At 49.6% G+C, this 26,526-nt stretch overlaps 1 protein-coding gene and 1 pseudogene across 4 annotated transcripts in view; both read right to left on the bottom strand.

Moving 5' to 3' along the window:
• Nucleotides 1–22,710, bottom strand: part of CTPS1 (CTP synthase 1) — a 29,530-nt gene extending 6,820 nt beyond the window's left edge. Inside the window, exons 1-12 of one of the 4 annotated variants that reach the window (XM_039255928.1) lie at nucleotides 22,482–22,710; nucleotides 18,374–18,552; nucleotides 17,337–17,507; nucleotides 15,033–15,133; nucleotides 14,538–14,654; nucleotides 13,360–13,443; nucleotides 12,147–12,227; nucleotides 7,768–7,919; nucleotides 5,998–6,130; nucleotides 3,413–3,501; nucleotides 2,113–2,207; nucleotides 1,387–1,449 (exon numbers count right to left, since the gene is read on the bottom strand). In XM_039255928.1, coding sequence (XP_039111859.1) covers nucleotides 1,387–1,449; nucleotides 2,113–2,207; nucleotides 3,413–3,501; nucleotides 5,998–6,130; nucleotides 7,768–7,919; nucleotides 12,147–12,227; nucleotides 13,360–13,443; nucleotides 14,538–14,654; nucleotides 15,033–15,133; nucleotides 17,337–17,507; nucleotides 18,374–18,539 — 1,252 coding nt within the window. In that variant the 5' untranslated portion in view covers nucleotides 18,540–18,552; nucleotides 22,482–22,710. Of the gene's footprint in view, nucleotides 1–1,386; nucleotides 1,450–2,112; nucleotides 2,208–3,412; nucleotides 3,502–5,997; nucleotides 6,131–7,767; nucleotides 7,920–12,146; nucleotides 12,228–13,359; nucleotides 13,444–14,537; nucleotides 14,655–15,032; nucleotides 15,134–17,028; nucleotides 17,239–17,336; nucleotides 17,508–18,373; nucleotides 18,553–22,481 lie in introns of those variants that run through there. The other 3 variants (XM_039255926.1, XM_039255927.1, XM_039255929.1) reach the window with 3 other exon arrangements.
• On the bottom strand, nucleotides 20,487–21,014 carry LOC120247856 (annotated as a pseudogene).
• Nucleotides 22,711–26,526: the final 3,816 nt, after the last annotated feature.

The following is a 26,526-nucleotide window of genomic DNA, read 5'->3' as shown; positions in this document are numbered from 1 at the left end:
CCTCTCCTTCACTGAATTGACCCTCTAACCATAAGCAAAACCACAAGACTAAATGAATCAAGTTCCTGGTACAGCCCGGCTTCTTCTGCATGACAGGCTAGGTCCTGTTCCTAACCAGGGCCTGGTCCCGACCAGAGCTAAGACTGTCACCAGGTCACTCAACCACCTGGGGACCCGAGTGGGCGACAGACTGACAGACTGTAACTGGGAAAGGGTCCAGGGTGCCCCGAGGGCCAGCCCTAGGGTGGCCGGTGCCTGCCAGAGGCTCAGGGCCAGTACTAAAGGGCATGCTGCCCATAAAGGGGCCGCCATGTCCTCAGGGTAACCAGGAGGCGTATGCTCAGAAAACATGTGCAATGAACCCAACCCTAACACTCAGTGGCCGCTGGAGAGCCACCCGTGCTTTGTGGAGCCAGGCCACCTCGACACCCCTTAGGGTGCTCGCTTTCTTTTTCTCCCAGTGTGAGGTCTTTCTGAAACCCTCGTGTTTGTCAGCTGGGCTACACAGCCTCTGCCACTGGTGGTCCCAAGGAGCCACGTCCCAGTAATCAGGCTGTGTGGTCCCCTCCCCCGCCCACTGCACTTGGCCTTGGGATGTTAGCAAGCTGGTTAAGTGCTTGCATGCTGGGCCGGTCATTTTGGAAGCCGGTGGGTCACCAGGCTGTGAGAAGCTCAGGCTGAATTAGTGAATGAGGAGCCTTGCCGTGTAGAGAGAGCCAACCAGATGCCCCTGCTGGGCGGAGCTGGATGGGGGACAGGGGGAGCTCAGGTACGGGGAGCAGAAACCCAGCCAGCTGAGTCCACTCAACCCACAGCACACGGAGACGTGCTACAATGCTGTCGGAAGCCATTGAGTTTTTGGGTGGTCTGGACAGTTAGCTAGGCACAGGGCCAGTATCAGAGTATTTCCTATTCGCCAGGCACCATGCTGGGACTATTTACATGCGTATTTCACTTAATTCTTACAACCTGGAGGAGCAAGTACCATTATCACCCCATTTTACAGAAGCCCAAAAAGGCTAAGTAGTTTATCTAAAATCACCCACGATAAGTGACTGTCAGAATCTGAAGCCCAGGTCTGACCAGCTCCGGGGCCCAAGTTCATGATAACCGCACAGCCTCTCACAGGCCAGGGCTGTCAGCTTCTTGCTCGGCAGAAGCCCGGGAACGGCAGCTATGGCTGCGGGCTTGGCTGTGATCCCCGCCTCCTTCCTGAGGCTGGCTTGACCTCAGTGCACATGGGGCTCCCCTCTGCTGAGCACCCCCCAGGTACGGAGAAGCCAGGCCTGCCCTCCTCTACGGCTCCCCACCCCTCAGAAGGCAGCAGGCTTCCCGCCCTCCAGGAAACCCTTCAGCAAGCACGGAACACGTTTAATGAACACTTACCTTGCCACCCCAGCACGTTTCTTGAAAACTCAACCACTGCCAACTGCATTCCTAGGCACACACCTTGCAGGTGCAGGGGGAAAACAAACGCAGCTCCAGTGAGAAGGCGGCTCGTACGTTTCCCACCGGCCTACCCTGGACTTTGTGTCCCGTGTGCTCACAGAAGGACAATCACAAACTTGCCTGCTTCCCTGCTATCAACACACAGCCCCTGCTGTGTTATCCGCATCAGCTTTCAAACACTGGGTCTAAGTGCCTATGAAGACGCCAGGCTGTAGAAGCTATTCGCTTTTGGAAAGAAGCAACTCGTGTTACAAAAATTCAACTTTTCTTATCCTCTCGTTAGGTGCCCGTATGCAAGTGATCAGGTTGAAAATTATTAAAATTTGCAGCACCAGGAAGCACCCAAAATCGCTTGACCCCAATTCCAAGCGAGGATATAAAACTCCGCCTCACGCGTCCTGCCCAACAGTGGGTTCGGCGAGCGGCAAGGACTCCGTGCCATTTCTCCCTGTCCCAATTCCGTGGCATCGACACATGGACGTGCAAGCTCTTGTACGTTTCACGCTTAAGAAGCGTCTGACTTTCTCCCTGACCGGGACGAAAAACGGCTTCCACCTGAGCTGCCATCTAGAATGAGGGCATCCGTGCCTGCTTCCGGTGCCTGCCCTGTGCTCACTGCGGGCTCCCGCGTGGCACCTTCTCCTCATCCTCCCCGCTCCTTACCCAAAAAAGGCTTCTTCTGCTTCCGAGCCCAGGCGATGGCCTGCATCTTTCCTTCCGTCCCCCGAACGCCGAACCCCCCTGGAACCAGCACTCCACTGTACGAGAGAGCACAGCACAAGGCAGTCGGCCCTGCCCACCAGCCCGGCTCAGGCTAAGCACCCAAGGCGCCACTCCTGAGACACAGATGCCACGAAGTCACCCTGCGGGCTTTGCCACTGGGGGTATACGGTGACCTCAAGACCGCCAGGGAGCTGTACGTAAACACCAAACACTATGAACTTAGAAGATGCACATAAAGGGGCACCTGGGTGGCTCAGTCATTTGAGCGTCCGACTTGGGGTCAGGTCATGAACTCACGGTTCGTGGGTTCGAGCCCCACGTCAGGCTCTGCTGACAGCTAGCTCAAAGCCTGGAGCCTGCTTCGGATTCTGTGTCTCCCTCTTTCTCTGACCCTCCCTCACTCGCATTCTCTCTCAAAAATAAGTAAGCATTAAAAAAAGAAAAGAAAAAGGTACACACGAAACATTTACAGGTAAAAGCAAGATGGCACATGTGGATTCTTTCCTAATATTTAATACAGCTTACTATAAATGCAGCTTTTTACTTCTGGGCTTAAAGTGCTCCCTTAAAAGGGAAAGGCGCCTTCCTCATCCTCTCAGAGGGCTGACGGAGCTCCAGGTCTCGATCACTGCTCTAGGGCCCCATAACATCCGATCGGTCCAGTGACCTAGAATCTCGTGCTGATTTTCCACCATTATGAATAATAGCTGCCAAAAACCAGCTATTAGATTCTACTAGGCATCCTCTGATCAAAAGTTCCAGATGAAAATCTTTAAATTTTTTTTAATGTTTATTTATTTTGGGGGACAGAGCGTGAGCAGGGGAGGGGCAGAGAGAGAGAGAGAGAGAGAGAGAGACAGAATCCAAAGCAGGTGCCAGGCTCTGGGCCATCAGCACAGAGCCCAACACGGGGACTGAACTCACAAACCACAAAATCATGACCCGAGCTGAAGCCGGACGCTTAACCGACTGAGCCCCCCCAGGTGCCCTCCCCAAGAGGTGAAAACCTTTAAATAAGTCTCATACAGTAGAGGCATACGGTAAATGTCATGTTTTCTTCAGATTCAGCCATACTGAGAAGCCGTATTTCCGTAAGGCTTAAATCATCCAGACTGCAGCTTTCCAGTGACTAAGAGCCATTTAGGAAGGAGGTCACCTCCTACGAGCACGTGAAAGCCCAGCACTCTGCTCACAGACAGCACCCCCGAGCCCCCCACACCCGGCAGGGGGCACTACTCACTGGGCGCTGCAGAGCTTCTGCCAGGCCTCGTGATAGCGGACAGGCTCCTCCTGCAGGGTGCTGGGCTCCAAGTCCGTAGAATCTATGTACTGGGGGTGTGTGCACGGGGGACACAAGAAGCAGGCTGTGACTCCGGAGCCGTGACCTCTAACCCAAAGAATTCTCCCCCAATTCCCAAATAACAATATCACTGTCCTGGCTTCCTTAACTTTCAAATTAAAATTTTAAAGCAATGATCTTCATCTATTTAAGCTCAGTAACCACTTTCAAATAAACTGTAAAATCTTTCTTATGTGGTTAAAGACAAACGTTTAAAGATCATTCGCCTCCCCTGGCCCCGTGCTCAGTCCCCTGGAGCATTTTGGCCGTGTCCTCTCTGCCCAGGACTCATGTCCCCCAGCTCATTCCGCCCCAGCGACCTTCCATTTTGTCCACCTTTACTGAGGTGTAACGGACACACAATAAGATCCAGGCATTTTAAGGTGTATACCCTGGTGAGTTCTGTCAGACAACACAAGAAGGTGTGACCGTCGCCAAAATCAACAGCGAAGACAACCACTGCCCTCCCGGAAAATCCCCTCTGTTCCCCTGCAAGCCGTTTCCTCCCCATGTCCTCCCCTACGGCCCCTGGCTCTGCTTTCTGTCACCACAGATGCCTCTTCTAGAACTTCACAGAAATGAAAACGTACACCATACAGCCTTCGTGTCCAGCTTCTTTGGCTCAGGATGTTTTTGAGACTCATCCCTGGGCAGTTTCCCACTGAAGGAATATCCCTCAGGGTATACACTGCCTCATTCTGGACAGTGAGGGCTGGTTCTAGATGTGGGCCATTAAAATAATAGTCCTTTTGGGGGCGCCCGGGTAGCTTAGTCAGTTAAGCGTCCAACTTTCACTCAGGTCATGAATAATCTCGCGGTTCGTGGGTTCAAGCCCCGCGTCGGGCTCTGTGCTGACCGCTAGCTCAGAGCCTGGAGCCTGTTTCAGAGTCTGTCACTCCCTCTCTCTGACCCTCCCCTGCTCATGCTGTCTCTCTCTCTCCCAGAAATAAATAAAACATTAAAAAAAAAAAAATAGTCCTTTTGTATAAGTGTGTGTGTGTGTGTGTGTGTGTGTGTATGTACATGTGTTTTCATTTCTCTTGAGTAAATACTGGGAGTGGAAGTGAGGGGTCATCAAGCGTACGTCTACCTTTATATGAAACTACCAGGCTGTTCTAGACTGGTTGGGGCATTTCACATTCCCACCAGCAAGGCATGAAAGCTCCACATCCTCACCAACACCGGTGGCCCCTCTGGCGGGTGCGTGTTACTATCTCACAGGGATTTCACTGGCATTTATTTTCATTTGCACTAAAGGTGTTGACCACGACCACTTTTTCAGGCATCAGGTGCATCTTTTGTGCAAGTGCAAAGCCTTTTGCCCACTTATTATGTCATTTATCTTTTTCCTCCTCCTTCCTTCCTAATACCCTGCAAAAGACTTCCCTGAACCTCAGGGTGAGACCCAGCTGTGGCCCAGCTGACAGGATTCATGACCTCACAGGCCTGTCTCCCAATATCCTCCGGGTCACACTTGTCCGTCCACGGAGTTCCCAACTCCTCTCCATCTCCAAGCCCTTGGACATTCTCTTCCTTCTGTCCAGACGCCCTGCCCTTCTGCCTTACCCATCTTCCCGGAGCCTCCCAGGGTCCCTCCTGGAGGAAGCCTGCCCTCCTCACACGTCTGCCCAGACAGCTTCACCGCCTCCTCTGTGTGCTCCCTTCACAACTTAGAAACCTCGCAGACTCATTCACCTCTCAGCCCCCCTCTAACGACAGGCACAGACTACATCCAAGTGGATACAACAGAGGGATGAGCTGAAGAAGCAGCAGAAGGAAGACAGGGAAGTGTAATAAGATTCCCTAAGTCTTAAATCATATACAGCAGACCATTCCACAGCAACCCGCTCACAAGCGCAAAGCCAACTGAGTTATGATGCTGAGAAATACCCGGAGAAGTAGAAGGCCAACCCCCAGGCCAGCGGCGAGGACAGCTGGGATCAGAGTCCAGAACCTCGAGGGTCCAACTGTCCCCAGAAGACGAGCAGGGGCTGTGCCCTGACACTCCCTCCGCTCAGCTCCCGTCCATCAAGTCAGGGAGCAAAACACAAGAAGCACCCTTCCCTGGTTGCCGCCCATACTTCAGGCGGTGGCCCGGCAACTGGACGCACATGTCAGAGCCGGCTCCCAGCTCCTGGAGGCGGGGCTTAGCAATCCCCCTGCGCAGGTAAGTGGCAGAGCAATTATGTAGCGTGCCTGGTGCTCAGGGCTCCCCCATGCCCGTCGGGCAATTTTACTTGGTCACCTGACAATTCAAATGCAACCACTCACTTTCTCAACTACTACTCGGATCATCTCTCCCCTTCATCACCTCCTGAGACTATTCTACTGTTCTCTGAAAGCCAGGAGCCAACCACGAATCCTTTCTCTTCCTACAAGAAATTCTGAGTCCCAACAATATAAAGCAGATATGCGTGCAGCATCTATGAGAACACGGAAGGCCTCCCCATTCGTGCCTCCACTGAACATGCACCACCCCTCCTTACCTTGATTTCCAACTTGTGGTTGATGGCCAGTGCAGAATGCTCCAGAGCTTTAATGACAGACGCATACGAGTCTGAGAACTTGGTGTATTTGCCCACAAGGGCGATAGAGCAGGTCTCCAGCAAACGATCATATCTACCAAAAGCCAAGAAACACCAAATTATTTAGAATGTACACACCATCATGAGATCAAACTGCTTTCTAAAAAGGAGAAAAACATCTCTGGGAAGAATATAATGGGAGCAGGTATTATCTGAGTCCTTTTTTTAAAATAATTTTTTAAATGTTTTATTTATTTTTGAGAGAGAAAGAGTGTATGAACAGGGGAGAGGCAGAGAGAGAGAGAGAGAGAGAGAGAGACTGAATCTGAAACAGGCTCTAGGCTCTGAACTATCAGAGCCCAATGCAGGGCTCAAACTCGTGAACTGCGAGATCATGAACTGAGCCAAAGTCAGATGCTCAACCGACCGAGCCACCCCGGCGCCCCTGTCTGATTTCTATTTACAGAACAGTAGAGAGGGAGCTCCTCTGAAATCCATGTGGCAGGCTTTGTAAAGAAAGTAGGATTTTAGGGGCGCCTGGGTCGCTCAGACAGCTAAGTGTTCTATTCTTGGTTTCAGCCCAGGTCATGACCCCATGGTTTGTGAGATTGAGCCCCGCATCAAGCTCCATGCTGACAGTGTGGAGCCTGCTTGGGATTTTCTCCCTCTCCCTCCCTCAGAGAGAGAGAGAGAGAGAGAGAGAGAGAGAGAGAGAGAGAGGGAGAGAGAGAGAGAGAAATAAGATATTTAAAAAACAAAACCAGAATTAAAATCCCAAGGAGCAAGAAAAATTAACAGACATGAAGAGACAATTCATAAGATTAATGTGATGAAGGAAATAGTCAAACAACTTACAGACTACTCATAAAGCAGTCTACATTCATTAAAAATTTTCATCATAAAGTGTAATTAGTAACAGGTCAAAAAGTATGTGTGGCGCCTGGGTGGCTCAGATGGTTAAACGTTTGACTCTTGCTTTCAGTGCAGGTCATGATCTCGTGGTTTCGGGGATCAGACCCCATGCCGGGCTCTGTGCTGAGCTTGCAGCCTACTTGGGATTCTCTCTCCCTCTCTCAAAATAAATACATAGACATTTTTTTTAAAGTTTATAGTACCGTTTGAAAAAAATATCATAGAGCTGTGTGCCATTTCTGTAGCTACAGATACACGTGTAAATGGACAAAGACTGAAAGGGAAAATGTCAAAATGAAAGTAAGTATCACACAGCAACAGAATGAGCATTAAGACCGTTGGGCTGATCCCGCGGCCACAACGGGCCCCCTCAATGCTCTGAGGCGCTGAGGGAAGACCGCTGACGTGACGGGAGCACGTTGCTGAACTCTTGAGAGGTACAGGTGCAGCAGTAGCGACACACCAGACCAGACACCCCGTTCATCCTCCTCTGGTGGGTGGCGAGCAGCACATTCCCAAACACAGCGCAGGGGTCAGGAGGCGCCCAGGGGTGCTGTGGGCCGGGTCGACCACCCGTGTGGGCCTCACATGGGGCCAGACACCTGTTCGCACTGCATTTCTGGTCGAGGGGACACTAGGCGACAGGGCTGTGACCTGAACTCAGCTCTCCCAGGGACTCCCTCATGCCTGAGCCTGTCCTGACACCTCTCCCCACGAAGACCTTTTCTAACGGGAGCCACCGGCACAAGGGAGTTCCCGGAGACCCGACGTGACAGAGAACGGACGCTCCAGCCCCCAGCTCCGTATCAAGGCACAAACCTGTCTGCCATCTCCTTCCACTTCATCAGCATTTTCCGTGGCTGCCTCTCAATCGGAAGGTCAAGTCTCCGGAGAAAATAATCCACGACCCCCTGCTCCTCTAATAACAAGGGGACTCGGTAGATGGAGGAGACGTCGTGCACACAGATCACCTGCGGAAAAACGACCAAAGGTCATTTAATAAAAACAAGACAACACGAACTGGGCTGGCTGCCTCCTACTGGCTTTATCACCTTCAGAAAATAACTTCCAAATCTGAAAGTGGCAAAAAGGGTGATTTTCTAGGAATGGTATAAATTACCCAAACTGACTCAAGAACAGAGTAAAAAACTAGTGACATATTTCTTATGGACATGGATGCAAAAATCCTTTAAAAAAAAAAAATCACAAATCAAACACAAACGTAGCTTAAAAAACAAAATTCATGTCCCAGTAGGATTTGTCCCAAGAACAATGGCTCTCAAACTTGGCTGTGCATTGGAATCACATGGGAGAGTTTTTAAAAATCCACAAACCCAAAATGCACCACACACCACTGAAACTTGAATCTCTGGGGTTGGGAGGCACACAGGGTACTCTTCCAGGCTGAGTCTGAGAACTGCTGTGTTAGGATATTTAACAGGGGGATTTACTACACGAACAGGTTAAAGAAGGAAAACAAAAATCGCCTTAGTGGATGCAGAACTAATAAAAATTCAAAACCGATCCATGATAAAATTTCTTGGTATATTAAGAGTAAGAGGGAAAACGTGGAAAAGAAAAAAACACCACAGCAAACATCATTTGGTTCAATATTTAATATTAATGCTTAATATTTAAAGTTTGAAAGGGGCGCCTGGGTGGGTTAGTCAGTTTAGTGTCTGACTTTGGCTCAGGTCACGATCTCACGGTTTGTGGGTTCGAGCCCCACGCCGGGCTCTGTGCTGACTGCCGGCTCAGAGCCTGGAGCCTATTTCAGATTCTGTATCTCCCTCTCTCTCTGACCCTCCCCTGCTCATGCTGCCTCTCTCTCTCTCTCTCTCAGGAATAAATAAAACATTTAAAAAACAATTTTTTTTTAAAGTCTGAAAGAAGGCAAAAGTGGCCACTATGACTACTTCTATTCAATAATGTGCTAGAGATATTAACTATTACAATTAAATAACAAAAAAAAGGGGAGGGGGTGCCCGGGTGGCTCAGTCAATTAAGCATCCAACTTCGGCTCAGGTCATGATCTCATGGTTCATGAGTTCGAGCCCTGTGTTGGGCTCTGTGCTGACAGCTCAGAGCCTGGAGCCTGCTTTGGATTCTTTGTCTCCCTCTCTCTGCCCCTCACCTTCTCTCTCTCTCTCTCTCAAAAGTAAATAAACATTTTTTTAAAAAGTTGTTAAAGAAAAAAACATACATATGAGCTGGAAAATAAGAAACTACCAAGAACTGCATATACTCTTATTGCTTATCCATAAAAACTGTGAGAATTCACAGGTAAAGAATTAGAACTAACAGGATTTCAGTAAGGCTTGAGATCCACGGACAGAAGTCTGCAAGGTTCCTATACATGGGTCACATCTAGTCAGGAAGTCTAAGTTTTAAAAATATGCCATTCATGTAGTTACAAAAATTACGAATACCTATAATTAAATCTAGAAAAAAAATCTTATGAAGATATTTAAATCCTCAAAAAGCATCTTTATATAGCTGGGTGGCTTAGTCGGTTAAGCGTCCGACTTTCACTTAGGTCATGATCTCGCGGTTCGTTGAGTTCGAGCCCCGCGTTGGGCTCTGTGCTGACTGCCAGCTCGGAGCCTGGAGCCTGTTTCAGTCTGTGACTCCCTCTCTCTCTGACCCTCCCCTGCTCACGCTGTCTCTCTCTCTCTCCTAGAAATAAATTTTAAAAAAAAATAAAATAAAATAAAAAATAAAAAAAGCATCTTTATATAGAAAATTATGGATTATGACAGAAGGACAGCCCTTCCAACAAATGGAGCTGAAACTGGCTATCCACAGGCAAAAAGACGAATCTCAACTTTTCCTGGAAAGTTGCTATACATAAAAGTTAACTCACAGTGGATCCTACACCTAAACAGAAGACCTAAAATGATAAAACTTTTAGAATGAAACACAGAAGGAAACCTTTGTGGCATTCGTTAAATGGAGTTCTTGGGTAGGATACCAAAAGCATAATCTATAAAGAAAAAAAATGGATAAACTGGAGTTCATCATCATGTAAAAGCTTTTGTGCTCCAAGACACCATTAAACAAATAAGAGACTTGGAGGAAAATGTGCAAACCGTGTATCTAATAAAAGACTTTTATTCAGAATATGTAGAGAACTCCTAGAAGATAAGCAACTCAATTAAAAACTAGGCAAAAGATGTGAAATTCAAATTTAAATCTGGAGACACCTGTCACATTTTTAATAGTGAATAATTTGAATAACCTAGTCTACCACGGAATTGAATTACCCTCACTTGCTAGGAGAGAAATATCTCAAATAATTGAAGTGCACGATAAAAGTGTTGCCCGTAACAACGACCTTATTCAGGTGCTCCACAGACAGACAGTCTCCTCCGACTTACAATGGTTCAACTTTCCGTATTTTGCTTATGGTTCAACTTACTGTATTTTGCCTCCGGATGGTGTGACAAAACCACACAGCTGGCAGGAAGGGTACTCTGCACGGTGACGCTTCCCCAGGTCAGCAATCAATAGGCCCTATCCTCTCTCTCATGGTACCTCCTCTCCTGTGGTGCCAAGCAGTGGCAGCAAGCCACGGTCCCCAGGCAGCCCCACGATCACCAGTGGGAACGACCGATTCACTTACAGCCATTCTGTGCCCATACACCCACGCTGTTCCCTACTCTCAGTACGGTGTTCAGTAAACTACACGGACACTCAATACTTTGGTGTAAAATCAGCTTTGTGTGAGACGGTTCTGCCCACCCCCAGGCTAAAGTAAGTTTCCTGAGCACACTGAAGGTAGGTTAGGTGTGTTAATGCATCTTCGACTTACGATGTTTTCAACTTACAACAGGTTTACCAGGATTTAGCCCCGCATTAAGTGGAGGAAGATCTGGTGTTTAGGGTGAAGCAGATCCCTGTGACAAAGCTCCCAGCTAGGACACTGCTCTCAGGCCCCAGGCCATGCTCATGCCCTGACGCCTGAGCACCCACAGAGGCAGGGAGGTCAGAGGCTTCCCTGCTCTGCTCACTTCAACGCCAGGCCAGTGACTTTCTTACCCTCACTTCCATACTCCTCTTCATCTTGTACATGGATGGCTCTTATTTCAACTCTGCCTCCACTCTCTCCCCTCCAGGCCACCCAGGCTCTCCTGCTCCAACTCCTGACCCTCAGTAACCCAGCAGCAAAGCAAACCACCCACAACCAAGTCACAAACTCCTCGGCCTCAACTCCCCTTCTCCCCTCCTTCAGCCAAACCTGGCCAGTCTCTCCATGTAACCCTCCCCCCTCCAGGACATCCCCACCATCCCCCACACTGGACATATGACAGGTCCCCAAAATTCTGAATTTTCCTGTTAGCACAGGTAATGAAAATGTCTAAAATAGGGTTTAGGGGCACACAGGTGGCTCAGTCGGTTAAGTGCCGGCCTCTCGGTTTCGGCTCAGGTCACGATCTCACAATTTCAGGAGTTGGAGCCCCGTTCGAGCCTGCGTTGATGGTGCAGAGCCTGCTTGGGATTCTCTCTCTCTCTCTCTCTCTCTCTCTCTCTCTCTCTCTCTCTGCTCCTCCCCTACTCACACTGTCTCGCTCTCAAAATAAATAAATTTAAATTAAAATAAATGAAATAAAATAAGTAAAATATAATAAAATAAAATGGGCTTGGAGCCTTCACCACCTCAGGCACCAGGAGTGTAAAGTTAAATGAGGTGGTCCCTACCTTCAAGAAACTCAAAGTCTATGCGTAGAGACAAACACAGATGGACACACACACACACATACACGCACACGCACACACATACACGCACACGCACAGAGGGGCAGTAGGACAGGTTCACCACCAGCACCTGTGAGACACACAGGTCACCCAAGAAAGACCTACCATGAGGTTTGGGGGTGAGGTGGTAAAGCTTGTCGGACAGTACTGTGTCCTAGCTGGGCCCTGAAGGATGAAAACGAACAAGACAAAGCCAGGCCGACGGGGAGGGTGACCCACTCAGCATGGCCGGAGCAGGGTGCACGGAGCTGGGGGAAGTGGCGGGAGAGGGCAAGTGTGTTCAGAAAGCCACAAGAGAGAAGGTAATGCCAACAGGAATCAGTTCTAGAGAACAGTCCACGGTCTCAAACTGGGAAAGGGCAACAAGCCTCAGGAAAGAGGTGAAGAGACTTCAGGGCAACTAGAAACAGCCTGATTAACGTGAAGATGGCATTTCTACTTACTTGTTCGGGTTCAACGTGGCAGAACATTGATATTTTCTCTTTCACTGACGTGTCCAGAGGATTTGAGCACCTGCACACAACCTAGCAGGAAAGAAAGTAAGCCGTTTGGACAAAAGGAAGGGATCACAAAGTTGGGTTTTTCTCCTGACTCAAATTAAAGCAGACACCAGCTTCTTCAGCTGGATGAAAACGTTAACTCCGGCACACTGCACACCAGCTATGAAGATATGGCCCGTTTTCAAAGCTGACATTCCTAAATCCCACTCCGGAGCAACAGAAGAGGGTGGGGGTACTACACACGAACACATAGACGACGAACTACAGGCACCAACTGGGGTTTTCCTCAGTTAATGCCTCGGGCAGGAGGGAAGGGACATCAAATGGCAGGCAGAGAGGAGAAACAAGGCATGACCTCACGCATGTCTGTGAGGAAATCTTTGCAAGACACCCCACTTCCAAGCACTAACCCCAGTTCTCCGTTAACGAAAAGCATGCCAAGGGAAAAAAGGTCTTATCTGCCGGGGAGCAGAAATTTTCTAACTTTTTCTTAAAGTGAAGTACAGTTGACACACAATGTTACATTGGCTCCAGAGAAACAACATAATGATTCAACTCTATACCCTGAGCTACGCTCCCCCCAAATGCTGCCAGCTTGGTCACCACCGCAGGACGCCATTCCACCGGCACTGGCCGTATTCCCTAGGCTATGCCTCTCATCCCCAGGACTTACTCATTCTGTAACCAGAAGCCTGTGCATCCATTCTGCCCATCCCCCCCACCTCCCTTCCCTCTTGCAACCACCAGTCTGTTCTCTGTATTTACGGGGCTGTTTCTGCTTTCTGTTTGTTTTGTTTCTTAGAGTCCATATAAGTGAAGTTATGTGGTACACGACGATTTTTTTTTGGCATTAAAAAAAGTTTTTTTAAATTTATTTACATCCAAATGAGTTAACACATAGTGTGGTACTGGTTTCAGAAGAAGAACCCAGTGACTCATCACTTACATGTCACACCCAGGGCTCATCCCAACAAGCGCCCTCCTTAATGCCTGTCCCCCACCCACCTCCCCTCCAGGAACCCTCAGTTTGTTCTCCGTATTCAAGAGTCTCTCACGGTCTGCCTCCCTCAGTTTTTAGCTTCTTTTCCCCATGAGAGAGAGATTTTAATTAAGCATGCAAGATCACGCTGAGACCGGGGGAATCACACAATCTTACCAGGTCTGGAGAAAGCCCGAGCCCTCTAAGTTCCCGGACGCTATTCTGGGTGGGTTTAGTCTTCTGCTCCCCTGTTGAACTTGGCTATTTCACAAAAGGGGGGAAAAAGTTAATTTCTCTACGATAGAGAATTTTTAAGTATGACTTTTGTTGGAAACTCTTTTCTTGATCATTTATCTAATTTAGTTTTTATTTTTGTCAAAAGTCCTTGGGCATGTATCTTCGAGTCGAATGGTTCTAACAGGCCTGTTCTGAACAAGACAGTGAGCCCCTCCCCTTCCTCAAGCCCCAGGGGCAGCCAACCTTCCACTCTTATATGATCCTTCTGGTATGCTTTCCGCTACTTCCGGACATGCAGTCTGGGGCATTTTCTACTGATTTCCATTAGAGGAGGAACCCTTTCCCTCTATGGTACGTGCACCTGTCCTGTGCCTACAGCCCAGCCCATGATACCTCTCCAGTGTCTAAGTACTTAAATAGTGCCCACTCGGGGCGCCTGGGTGGCTCCGACAGTTAAGCATCTGACTCTTGATTTCAGCTCAGGTCATGATCGCACAGTTCGTGAGACTGAGCCCCACACCGGGCTCTGCACTGACAGCGTCGAGCCTGCTTGGAATTCTCTCTCTCCCTCTCCCCTGCTTAAGTGCACGCGTGTACGCACTCTCTCTCAAAATATATACACATTTTTTTAAAATTCCCTTTACTCTAGTTGTAGTGGGGTTTCACCACGTAGTAGACAAATGGGACATTTTCTTTCTTTCTTTTTTTTTTTTAAAGTTTATTTATTTTGAAAGTGTGAGCAGTGGAGGGGCAGAGGGCGGGGGGAGAGAGAGAATCCCAAGCAGGCTCCGCACTATCAGTGCAAAGCCCCACACTGGGCTCGAATCCACAAACCACAAGACCATGACCTGAGCAGAAGCCGGACACTTAACCCACTTAGCCCCCCAGGGTCCCCAAATGGGACATTTTCAATCCACCATCTTCAACCACAACTTCCCTGACTAATTTTCCAAATGTTTTCCATCTGAGCTTTTCCAAAAGTCTAATTACGATAATTTTAAATTCACAAAGACGGTCTTTATTCCCTGCACCCTCACGCATCTAAAATAGATGAGGAATGAAAACCACCTTCTTCTCTCTCCTTCGCACCCCCACAAAGTAAAATCTGAATGTCTTACCTGAGGGACTAGACTGACGTGAATATTACAAAAGTTCTCTTTTTTGACCTTGAACTGGAACTGACGGAAGGCCTCAATAAAGGGCATGCTTTCTATATCTCCCACCGTTCCGCCGAGCTACAAGAACAAAGTTCTGTTAGAGGTCAAGTATTAACCCTTCCTTTCATGGGTCAATTTTCAGACAACTGCACGCCATTATCTCAGCTCAGTGATCAGTAACGGCATGATGAGGGCTCTCTGAGCCCAGCCGATGTCACTTAGCAGTAACTGACATTTCTTTATGCTGAACGATTACTTTTCTGGACAGGCTCTCCGTTCCCCAAGGTTAGAGATCTGGCCAAGAAAGAGACCAGGGGAAAGATAGACCAGAAATTTTATCCATACCAGTCACGAAGCCATGAAACCTAAATCTTACCGACTTGGTTAGCCATAAATAACTGTTGTATGACTAAGGAGGTGAAAGTGTACATTAGGTTAGAAAAGACTCCTACTTACCTCAATAACACACACTTGAGGTTCTAGGCCATCTTCATCCACAGGTATTAATGCTTGTCTCATGACCCACTCCTGGATTGCATCTGTGATGTGAGGGACGACTGGAAAAGAGAAAAGACACGTAATCTACACTTTTCTATCAACACTGGTGGAGGGAGGTACACTTACTAGACCACACACAGTCGCAATCTTTGCCTGGAGTGGTGAAGGGGTCACAAACATATTTCTGAGACCGCTCTTAAGTGGCATTAAGAAATCTTTGAGCTCCCACGGTCTGTGGCCTCCTCGCTAGGTTTCCAGGCTGTGGCTGGAAGCACAAGGGGGTAAGGCCAAAAGTATGTCCTGAACCCACATCAGAGCCCTTGCCCCTCTGCAGAGGGCATGGGGGCCACAGCGCCATCCCACAGACCCCGCGGCCGCCGCACCGCCTGCTGCTGAAGGCAGGCTCTTCACACCTGGGTGCCTTCCAGGCCCCCGTTCCATCATGTTCCCATTTACCAGCAGATAAACGATCCATAGATAAGACAGAGTACAGGATGGCGGTCAGGAGCACAGCATCTGGGGCCAGAGTGTCGGATGCAAACCTCAGTTCCGCGGCTCATTAAGTATGGATCCTTGGGCAAATGGCTTAACTATCCTTAAGCTCCATTTCCCGGATCTGCTAAGTGGAGAGGACAGCTCCTACTTCATAAAGTTGTGCAAATTCTCTGAGCCACCGACGGTAAAATGCTAAGTGGTGGGCCCAGCGTGCCAGCACTCCATAAAGTCAGCAGCTAGTGCTTACACTTTAACACCCTGGTTGGAGGGCTCAGGAGGCAAGTTCCTAAGGGGCAGGGATTACTGTTTAACTTGCTCCTGTTTAAGTGGCAGTGCCTCAGGCAAAAGGATATTCATTATCTACTGCACACAAGGATCTTTTAAATATGCAAGGCAGAGCTGGCCCCCCTCTCTGCCTCCCATGGTTTAAACTCTTCAATGGCTTCCCACTGCTCAGGGTAAAATCCAAACTCCAGGCCAAGACCCCAAAAACCCTGCATAACCTGGCTGCAGCCCACCTGACCCAGGTCTACCCATCTACCCCCACCCCCATGCCCGTCACCAGGCATGACACCTCCAGTCCCTGGCCTCCCTGTAGCCTCGGCCCTCAGGCCCCTCCTCCGCTGGCCTCTCTGTCCAAACTAGCTGTCCCCACACATTCTCTGTCCTATTTATTTCCTTCACAGCTCTTATCAGCCATCTTGTTTCATCTGTTTGTTTTTGTGTCTCCCTCGTGGTAGCCTCCCTGGGGGTGATGGCCTCACTGGTCTTGTCCATCCATGGCCCCAGGGCCTCAGACAGGGTGTCTGCAGCGAGTGTGCATACAAGAATAAATGTGCCGGAGGCCTAGAACAACAAACTGTACGATCGATCGAGATCCTCATAATTCCTAACTGATCCCCTTTCTACGTGTCAGGAACTCAGAGAAACCATGTCATGTGGTTCTTTTCGCCCTCCTGACAATCAGGAGGGCCAGGTAGCTTTTCCTTCCACTTGGCAGAAAAGGGAACCAAATCTCAAAGAGGGTAAGTAATCTGCCTGGGTCCACAAAGCTGGTAAGTGGCAGGGCTAAGATCTAACCATGGGCTAAGCAGGGGCGAAGAGGCTTTCAGTTCAGCCGAGTCTAAAACCAAGGGCAGGTTCACTCTCATAACTCAGAGAAAAGCCACTTTTCAGCACCACCCCCAACCTGGACTCACGCTATCACAGCAGACCAGTGCTTTTCCAACCCCATCTTTTAAGAGTGGCAATTTTCTCAAATGAACGCTGTGCAAAACCCCAGGGCGGCAGGCAGACACAAATGAAGCTGGCTGGTTGAAGTGCAGGAGCCCCAGAAAGCCGCTCTCGGACTCCCGCAGACCCAGGCACGCCGGTGCCCGGCCTGCACACCAACCTACATGACGTGTGTTCTTTTCCTACCACTGTTTACACGTGAGTCCCACATGCACCACATACATACACCGCCTAGCTGACTGCCCTGAGCGTGCTGCCTTCATCACTTCACACCCATCACTGCGTAAGAACAACAGCTTTCTGGACTCAAATCATGCCGGACAGATAGCTTCAGTGGCATTCACACAGCAGCAGGGGCTTCTTCAAACTACTTTTGAGTAAACAGCCATACAACTCTGAATTTTCCACCCAAGGCATGGTTCGGTAACAACACCCGGACGCTTTCAGGCTGAAATGGCAAAAGTAAATTTCTGTTCACAAAAGGAAAGCAAACTGCTTAAGGGTTTTACACCTTGCAGGCAAATCCAGTTTTACCTTGGACGGTTTTCCCCAAGTAATCTCCTTTGCGTTCCTTGTTAATGACGTACTGGTAGATCTTTCCAGTGGTCAGATTATTGTCCTTGGTGAGGCGGATATCCAGGAACCGCTCATAGTTCCCCAGGTCAAGGTCTACTTCCCCGCCATCATCCAGCACAAAAACCTCGCCTGCGGTGAACAGTGGAAACGGTCAGGATAAGTGAGGAACGCCTGTGTCGTGGCAAACGTGAGTCTCAAAATGGAAGCACTCAAAGAGAACAAAGTCTGCATTACCTTGATATGCAGCAGAGAAATTTATTTCTAGAAAACTAAATATGACACAAAAGAAAAACAAAAAATCACCAACCATTCTCCAAAAGGCAATAGCTTACTTCCAGCCTACCCACAAACTCAGTCTGAATCAGAAAGTTATAAAACAGCACTGAAGGAAGCCTCGAGGGCCCTGGAGACAGGGAACTTTACAGGAGTGTGCCGGCAGCCTACCTACAGAGAAAGCACTCTCCACAGTGCCTACAAGTGCAGAAAAAGGCTGCCAATGGGGCAGAAGCATGGTGTCCCTCAAAGCTCACGCTGGATACGAAGGTCCTGTCGAGGACAAAAACCAGCTTCTGGGTTACACTTTAGTCCCAAACAAAGTTGCGAAACTCCAAGCTTTTCCCATTCCTTTGTCTGACATTCATTCCTTGGGACGTCATTCCAAAAGTCTTGCCCAGAAAAGTTCATTCTTACCATCACAATAAGAACCCAGCATAAAAACTGGAAAGGGAAAAATGTCTTCTTCCCACCCCCCCCCGCCCCGCCGAGAAAGGTTTTTATTCCAGAAACCTCTAAATCACTACATTGCCTATTTTGATTTCTGCTTCCTCTCCAACCAGGTGAGAAAAACAAATTCTGCTAACGCTAAAGACCTTTTTGGAAGGCAGGAAATGCAGGTCATGTTATACGAAGTGCCAACAATTTCCAAGGGCTGATATATTCTTCCACACACTCCACAATTATTATTTTAATAAGAGAAAGCAATGCATCGTGCTTACCATGCTCATAAGGAGAGAATGTTCCCGCATCAATGTTAATGTATGGGTCAATTTTAATCGAGGTTACATGTAAGCCACATGATTTCAGTATGGTGCCTACGCTGCTGGCAATGATCCCTTTCCCAATTCCTGATATAACGCCACCAGTAACTAGAATGTACTTCATTTTACTTCTTGACCTGCAAGTGGAAGAAGGAAAAACTGCAGATAAAATATATTTCCACCAAGCGAACGTATCTGGGTTCAAAGGCCAGCTGCGCCGCTTCCTAGCTATGAACCCCCCAGGAGCCTCAGTTTCCCTATCCATCGCATGACTTTACAAGGTTGTTACGTGATGTGAGCTCCTAACAAACGTTTCCTGGATCAATGAAAGGCTTTAGTCAGACAGGAGTTGAAAAACGATGGGTCTCATAATGTAGCTTTTGTTTAGAGCTCTGATACCAACAACCTTGAGAGATGACCTAATAAAAAATAAACGTAAAAATCTGAAAACAGCTGTGTTGGTAGGACACTCTGCCCCAAACGCTGCCTGACAGAGCCACTGGACCCTGGGGGACACAAGCAGGTGCCTCATTATTTTCCCTGCATGGGGGAAACAAGGTCTCAGTCTTGGATTGCCCGACTGCCCCACAAAAGACAGAATGTCTTTGACTAACCTACAATGTACCCCAAGAAAACACGGCTTCGCTGGGTTATGGAAGACAGAGTAAAAGAACTTCAACATTTAAAAGGAGTTGCAAGTAAGCTTAAAAATCCTTTAATGAAAGGTAGCTTGCTCCTGTAATTTACCAATCGCTTATTCCTTCCCAGTTGTATGGCTGTTTACTCAAAAATCTCTGCGAGCTCTACCACGAAGAGAAACCATACACACCAGAGGAACGGAACATCAGTAACAAACCAGCCCGAAGCACATAACGGGCAGAGGACTCAAAGGGAGACAGGTTCCATTAATCCAAAGAGCTGCAGAGCTGTGGCCGGGAATGGAAGAAGCAGCTGTGGGGAGAGATAAAAAAGGGTGGGGGGGGATGCAAGAAACAGCAGAGGCAAGAGACGACAGCAGCAGGCTTGCCAGGGCGAATTCATCACTGGCCCCTAGCTTCAGAGGCTCAGAAACACCACTGGGTCAGTAAACCCAAATGTGATCTGAACATAATCACCAAGTAGAAGAGAATGCTTGCTTTGGCATGGTCAGGACATTTTCCTCCTCCGGGAACACTTCATGTGAAGCCAGTTTATAATAAAAATAAGCTAAGAAAGGAACAAGGAAACTGGGGAGTTTGTGCTTGAAGCATTCCCCTGCCCCACTCCTCCCCAAGGCAGGAATGAATACAGTTGACAAAGGAAGAAAGCTCAGAATGACCTCCCCCTTGGACAGCAAGGAAGACACCCAGACCATGACCTGCTCTTTCTATCCTGTTACAGCATTTCCAAAAGCATGCTCCTTGGTTTCTGCAAAATGTATGTGGGGTTCCCATAAAGCGTTTTATGGGCGTATAAATCAGGGACATATTGTTAAACAGTTGACTGGTCTAATGCCAGACCTCCAGTACCCTGTAATAAGTTAATGTGCTCCATGATCTCCCCAAATTGGGATACAGTGTACAGTTTTGCCAAACTTGTTTGATCCCAAATCCCTAATATTTGGGGGGTAGAGAAGGGGGACACTACTCTGTCTACTCAAAGTGAAATGGTTCCTTACTGACACATGAATTATCAGACTTGGCGACATTTTAGATGTGTTCTAACCAGGGATATCCCTGACCCTATAGAAAAAATTCTCAGACTAAATTTTAGACATTCCTAGACATTTCTCAGCCACCCTGAGTGTGTTAGGGAGGTTACTTTTACAGAAGGCTCACTTCATCCATTTGCATTTGACCTGCCCCAATGTTACTTGAAGAGGGGAACACCTCTCTGGAAAGAAGATTCCTGGCAGTCTCCCACAGAGCCTGGCAATAAAGACTCCAATGGGCTCACAGACCAGCTGGGAGAGGCTGACAGGGCCCACTCACTCACACACTGATAAGTGACCCCCTATATAGGTGCCACTGTGCTGGACACTTCGGGGACCACAAAACTTTTTTTTTTTTTTTAACTTTTCTTTGCCTTTATTTTATGCAGAATTTACTCCCAGGCCATAAGTTTTTGTTTCTTCAGTTTCTTCTGGGCCATCTTTTTCTCCTGCAACCTCTTCTGCTGGTTTAGGAACAATCTGGCCTTTTTCAGTGAGAATCAGCTCAGTGCGGCAGGGAGAGCTCACGTGTGCCCTGAACCGACCAGAAGCCCTGTTTCTACACCGCATCCTGGGGGCTCTTGTCACCTGGATGTGCTCAATGACCAGAGAATCTACAGCTAAAGCCTTAAGTTCAGCACTACTCTGCATTTTGAAGCAGGTGCAGTAAAAATCCACACCCTTTTTGGGCCACTGACTCTGTGTCCAGGCCCACTGTTTGGGCTGGACACACCCACACATACCAACCCCACCACTGTACAGAATGGCTCACAACATGTCTACACAGTGACATCTTTCAGATATTTGGTGGCTTTTGGGATATGCGTACCTTGATGAATACAAAGATTTGAACCTCTTGATTTGCATGGCTTTTGTAGGGCTTTCTGGGTCAAGTGAACAGCAAACCATTTTCAGAGATCACATGAGGCCGCTTATGGGAAGAGCAGGACCAGAAAACTTAACCAGTCTGGGCTCATATCTCAAGTTGCTGGCAGTCCAGACAGAGACAAAACATTTACAAAGAAATGAGTAATCCGTGATGGTGGGAAACAGGGACAACATATGAAAGGCATAACATGGAGGAGAGAGAGAAGAAAGCTTTCAGATCCAAGTTGCTCCTGCTTTGCTGACCTGAGACCCGCAACAGGTCTTCAAGGACTGACAGCAAGAAATAAAGCATGCGGAAGGCAACACAGTGAACAGGAAGGTGAAGGCCATCTACAGAAAACAGATGCAAGGCCAAGAAAAGAGAGGGGGGCAGAGGGTGTGTGTGGGAAAACAGTGGGAAATAAGCTGGAAATGTTGGCAAGGGGCCAAATCACGTGGAAACCTCAATGTCAAATTTGAACTTTATTCTGAAGAGGATGGGCACATGGGAAAGTTTCCAAGCACATAAGTAATATAAATTAAGATGCGTCAGGGGGGGCCTGGCTGGCTCAGCCGGTAGAGCCTGCAACGATTGATCTCGGGGTTAGGAGTTCGAACCTCATCACGGGCTTAGAGGCTACTTAAAAATAATCTTTAAAAAAAAAAAAATGCATCAGAGGAATTCAACAAAGATGGAAAGGGGGAGGGGGAAAAAGCCTTTTTTGGCGATAAAAATGGTTTGAGATCCACCTCCGGCCCTACCACTTGTGTACTGAGACCTGTCGAGTCACTCAAGATGCCTGAAGCCCAGGTTCTTACATCGGAAAAATGGGGTGATTCTCGCAACGCCTGTCACCAGGACTCCTGAGGATTGGAAATTATAATGTGTGTGGACCTACGTGTGCCACGCAAACGTAGTGAACTTCTTTAAAACGCGGCATGCTCACTACGGGCGGCCAGGAGGGGAGCCGGCCGGCCGTGGAGCCGAAGGGGCCGCACCCGGCGCCCGGAGCGCCTGCGAGCTGCAAGGCCCCTTCTGCCCACTGGAGTCGGGGCGCGCCGGAGGGGCCGTGGCCAGGCCGCCGAACCCATCCCCCACGCGGCAGCGCGTCTCGGACCTTGAACCGCCTCCCAGCCAGGCTGCGGCCGTGCCCCGGGGTCGGAGGTGCGAGGGCCCGGGCAGTCCTAACGGAGCGGCGGCCGCCGGGGCTGCTCCCGGAGGGCTGAGCAGAGGGGCTCCGGCGCCTCCTCGGCCCTCCCGGTCCCACGCGTCATCCTCGGCCCCCTGCTCAGCCGAGCCAGGTCGCGCTGCAATGCGTACTGCCGGCCACCGCGACCACAGCCCCGCGGCCTTTGCCGCCGCCCCACGCCCCTTGCGGCCCGGCTTCCCAGCTGCGCCCGGCCACGCGGCCCCGCGCGCGGGAGCCGGCTCCTAGCCGGCCTGGCCGCCCGCCCGCCCCACTCCCGTTAGGCACGCAGCCCATTGGCCAGGCCGGCGAGCCACCTCACCCTTGATTGGTGGGAGCGGTGTCTATCAGCCGGCGGTGTGGCTGTCCCGCGCCGGGTTCAGCTGGCGTCGCCGACTTCTGCAGGGGAGAACGGTTCCCCCAGGATCCCTGGAGTCAGCCTACCTGAGGCCGGCTTCCAGGCCTGCCGTCGGCTAAGGAGCTAAGTGAGCGACGCGCGCGCTGGACCCCGGGCCGCCAGTGAACCAGCCCGGCCGCATGCGCCCGGCAGTCTTTCACGGAGGCGGGCTCCAGGCGGTGCGCACGCAGAGGCGGGGGGCGGGGCGGGCGCCAGGGCCCTCCCAGGGGCGGGGTCTGGGTGAGCGGGGCACAGGGCCCCGGGTGCGCAAGCGCGGGGAAGACGAGATTTTGGGGGCCTACTCTGCGGTCTTGACCCCGAGCTGCCGACGCCGGGAAGACGCAGGCGTTGGAGACCGGGCAGGTTGTGGCCTTTCTGCCTTTCAGCTTTTGTCCGCAGTCGGTGATGCAGGCTTCCTCACTTGCGGAGGAGGTCGTATTTGGACTCAAACCTGGCAAATCCGTCGGCTCCAGCAGCCTTCGACTGGAGGCTAGATCCATCACACCGTGCCTCCGAACCATCCGGCCTTGTGAGCACCACGTTCACGCCACCTAGTGGTGCGACCCCCGCCCATCTCTCCCGCCACGCCCCCTGGACCGAGGGACGAGCTGCAGTGTCACCACCCGCTGGCCTCTAAATGGGAAAGCCCAGAAGGGCGTCTCGGCGCTGGCTCCTCCCTCATCTGGTTTCCTTGCCCCTGCATCTGCCCCGAGTGCAGCTGCTTTAGACGGAGAAGGGTCCAGAAAAGTACATAGTTTCCTCCAGCTAACAGTCATTGAGCACCCACTGTGTGTCACACGCCGTGTTGGGCTCCAAAGGACCCTGTCCTGGGTATAACGACCTAGTGTGGCAACTTGATCAGCTAATTGCACTTCATCGTGGTTTTCATAAGTTTTTGCTGCTGGAGTGCCCGGTGTGGGGACTGACCAAGTAGTCTGGTGGGCACTGGGGATGCAGTCAAGAGGTCTTCTCCGAAGACGTAGTTTAAAGCTGAGAACTGAAATGTACTGGCAAAGAACGGGAAGGCAGCGATCGGGAGTAAGAATGAGTGAGGTGGAAAGAAAAGCTTGTGGAAGGGCCCTGAGGCCCCTAAGAACTTAGCACCGCTGAATTGGCAGGCCAGCGTAGCTGCATTGGAGAGAGCCAAAGGAGGAGGGAACCGATCAGGCTGGAGAGGTGGGCAAGGCCGTACCACGCAGAGCAGTATAGAGTAAGTTAAGGATTTTCTTTCTCCTACAGGCAGTAGAAAACCATAGAAATTTTTTTGAGGAGGGGATTCTGTTTTTCTTTTGAATAGTGAATACACGCACGTGGTTCTTTTTTTTTTTTTTTTTTTTTACTTCTAACGCTGCACAGGGTATAACTTGAAAAACTCACCTCTGTACCCCATTGTTCCTGTTTTCTTCCCTAGAAGGAATTTGTCACAAGCTCTTGTAATCATTCAGGAAAACAACTCAAACAAATGGTTTCCAGGGAACGGGTTGGGAGGCTTCTGTAGTGGCCCGAAGAGAGCTTCTGGCTTCTTCCAAATCTGGAACCCCACTGCTTCTACCCTGCCAAGCCACCCAAGCTGCATTCGGCTCCAAATCTAAAACATGCTTGGGACGTGTTTGAAGATGCGCTCTTGGCCACACATTCTTTCAAGAAGCATTTGGTGTTTATCTTAGCGCTGGGACATGATAGACACTGAGAACATACTTGCTGAAGTAATGGAGATGCTGTAGGAGACACAAGAATGAGCCATTCACTGGGCGGGTGTTCTGGGTGATTGCTGTCCCCTGTCCCGTCCTTCTTTGAACCTCTGCCTTTTCCTCCCCCAGACTTTTCCCTCAGTGGTCCTGCCTCCTATTTCACTGAGAAAATAGAGGCCATCAGGAGGGCCGCTTGAGCTCCCAGCGCCGTACCCACCAACCTACTTCTGTCTCTGCTCTCAAGCTCTGCCTGCTCCCCTGTGCTGACACACTACCCTCATTGTTTCAAGTGCCATATCTTCTTGTTGAGTCAAGAATGCCACTCTGGTAATTCTCCCCTCATGCATCGGCAGGTCCCCCCCCCCCATCAGATCGTTTCCCCTGGCACGATGCAGTGTCTACCATCTCAAAACCCCCCTCTTCCCTGTACGTGATTCTCTGGCCACCCCTCATTCCTCTGTGTCCCTTTTCAGCACAGCTCCTAGAAAGCGCTGTTTGCACTTGCTGTCTGCAAGCTCTTCCCCCTCTCTCGAACGCATTCTGATCAGGCGATCGCTCACATAATTCCCCTGAAACTGTGCTTGTCGAAAATTAACCTCTGCGCTCCCAGACCTCTGTATCCCAGCCTACAGTCCCAAGTCCTAGATAAAGATGCCAGTGTGGCTGTACGTGCATGGTGTGTGTGTGTGTGTGTGTGTGTGTGTGTGTGTGTGTGTGTGTATGCGTGTGCGTGCGCATGTCTGGGCTGTTCCTCTCCCCAACCTTGAGCTCACAGACTCCCTGTGGGCTTGTGGGTGCAGCCATACAGCCCCCAGATCCTACTCCTAAACCAAATGCTTCCTAACAGCATTTGTCAGAACTAGTCACTCCTTTCTTAAAACATGTTCTTTACCTGGCTTCCAGGAAACCATTTTCTCCATTCTTCTATTTCACAGGCCTCTCCTTCTCGGTGCCCTCTCCTAGAGCCTTTCCTGTTCCTGACCTGTAAACATTGGTATGCCCCGGGCTCATAAGATCCCATCTCCATCTATAATCATTCTCTACATGCTCTCATCCAGACTTTAAGTACCAGCTGTATTCTGACGACTCTCAAACTGACATTTCCAACCTGGACCTGTCTCCTGAGCTCCAGATCGGGGGCCCTTCCAAGCAGGAAGGTCTTGGCACAAACAGACAGGCACCTTGTGGGTAGGACTACCCATCCGCGCTGTCCCTGCTGTTCGTGCTCCAAAGCTCCCCCCACCTCCCCAGGGTCAGACCGAGGCCTCAACCAGGGGCTGCAAACTTTCTGGAAAGGGCCCAAGAGCAAGTGTTTTTGGCTTTGGGACCATATGGTCCCAGTCACAATGACTCTGTTCTGCCTTTGTGGCACAAAAAGTGTCATACCTGAACAGATTAAGCATCACAGAAATAGAAATGCAGATTTGATGGGAAGGCCAAAGTTTGCCAACCCCTGAGCTAAACACACCTGTCGTCTTATCTAGCACCTTCCCTGCCCTGTGCTGCTTCCCCCATTCCCTTACCGGCTTCACTTGGGAGAATTGCTCAATTATTCGCTTACACAAGAAGCCCATCTCAGTCTTTATTCCTAGGGAACGAGACGCAAGGCAGTGCCCCTCCTACACGCCCCTCCCGGGGAGCACTCAATTCTTTCCCTAAGACATTTATCACAGGGTGCGACATCCCGTGTCTACCTGGGCGTCTCCTCCCCACCCGATTGTAATTCATCTCATCGCGATGACTTCACGTTCTGTGTCTCCATTCCCCCTTATCAGGTACAGTCTTGCTCGCCTTTTAATAAGTTTAATTCTCCCCACTACCCTGTAATGCCAGTGCCATCCTTACTACTATCTTTCATATGATGAAGCTGGGAGTGAAAAGTGTAAATGCCTTCCTGAGAGCACATGTGAAGGTTCACTTTGAATCCTTTCTGTTTTGCACGCCCTCTTTCCGCCCATCACCAAATCTTGCTAATTGCTTCCTCGCCAAGCCTCCTTTGAGTGACTTTCTTTTTGTTCACATCAATACAATCAATATTCTAATAGATTATGTGGGCGACTCATGGCAACAAGGAGCCCACAACCATTGATTTAAATGTGTATGTTTTGCCCAGATGGGGGCTACTTAAGAAATTAAAATTCTTTTTTGTTTTGAACAAATATATCAATGGTCCGAAATTCAAAAGGTAAGAAAGGAAGACACTGTAAAAGCTTTCCTCACATACCTATTCCCCAGCCACCTAGTTTTCCTCCCAGAGCCAACCAGTATTACCAGTTCCT

This window comes from Hyaena hyaena, unplaced genomic scaffold (genome assembly GCF_003009895.1).
Source record: "Hyaena hyaena isolate Hyena2069 unplaced genomic scaffold, ASM300989v1 scaffold_551, whole genome shotgun sequence".
Taxonomy (NCBI): domain Eukaryota; kingdom Metazoa; phylum Chordata; class Mammalia; order Carnivora; family Hyaenidae; genus Hyaena; species Hyaena hyaena.
This window is presented reverse-complemented; position numbering and strand designations above follow the sequence as displayed.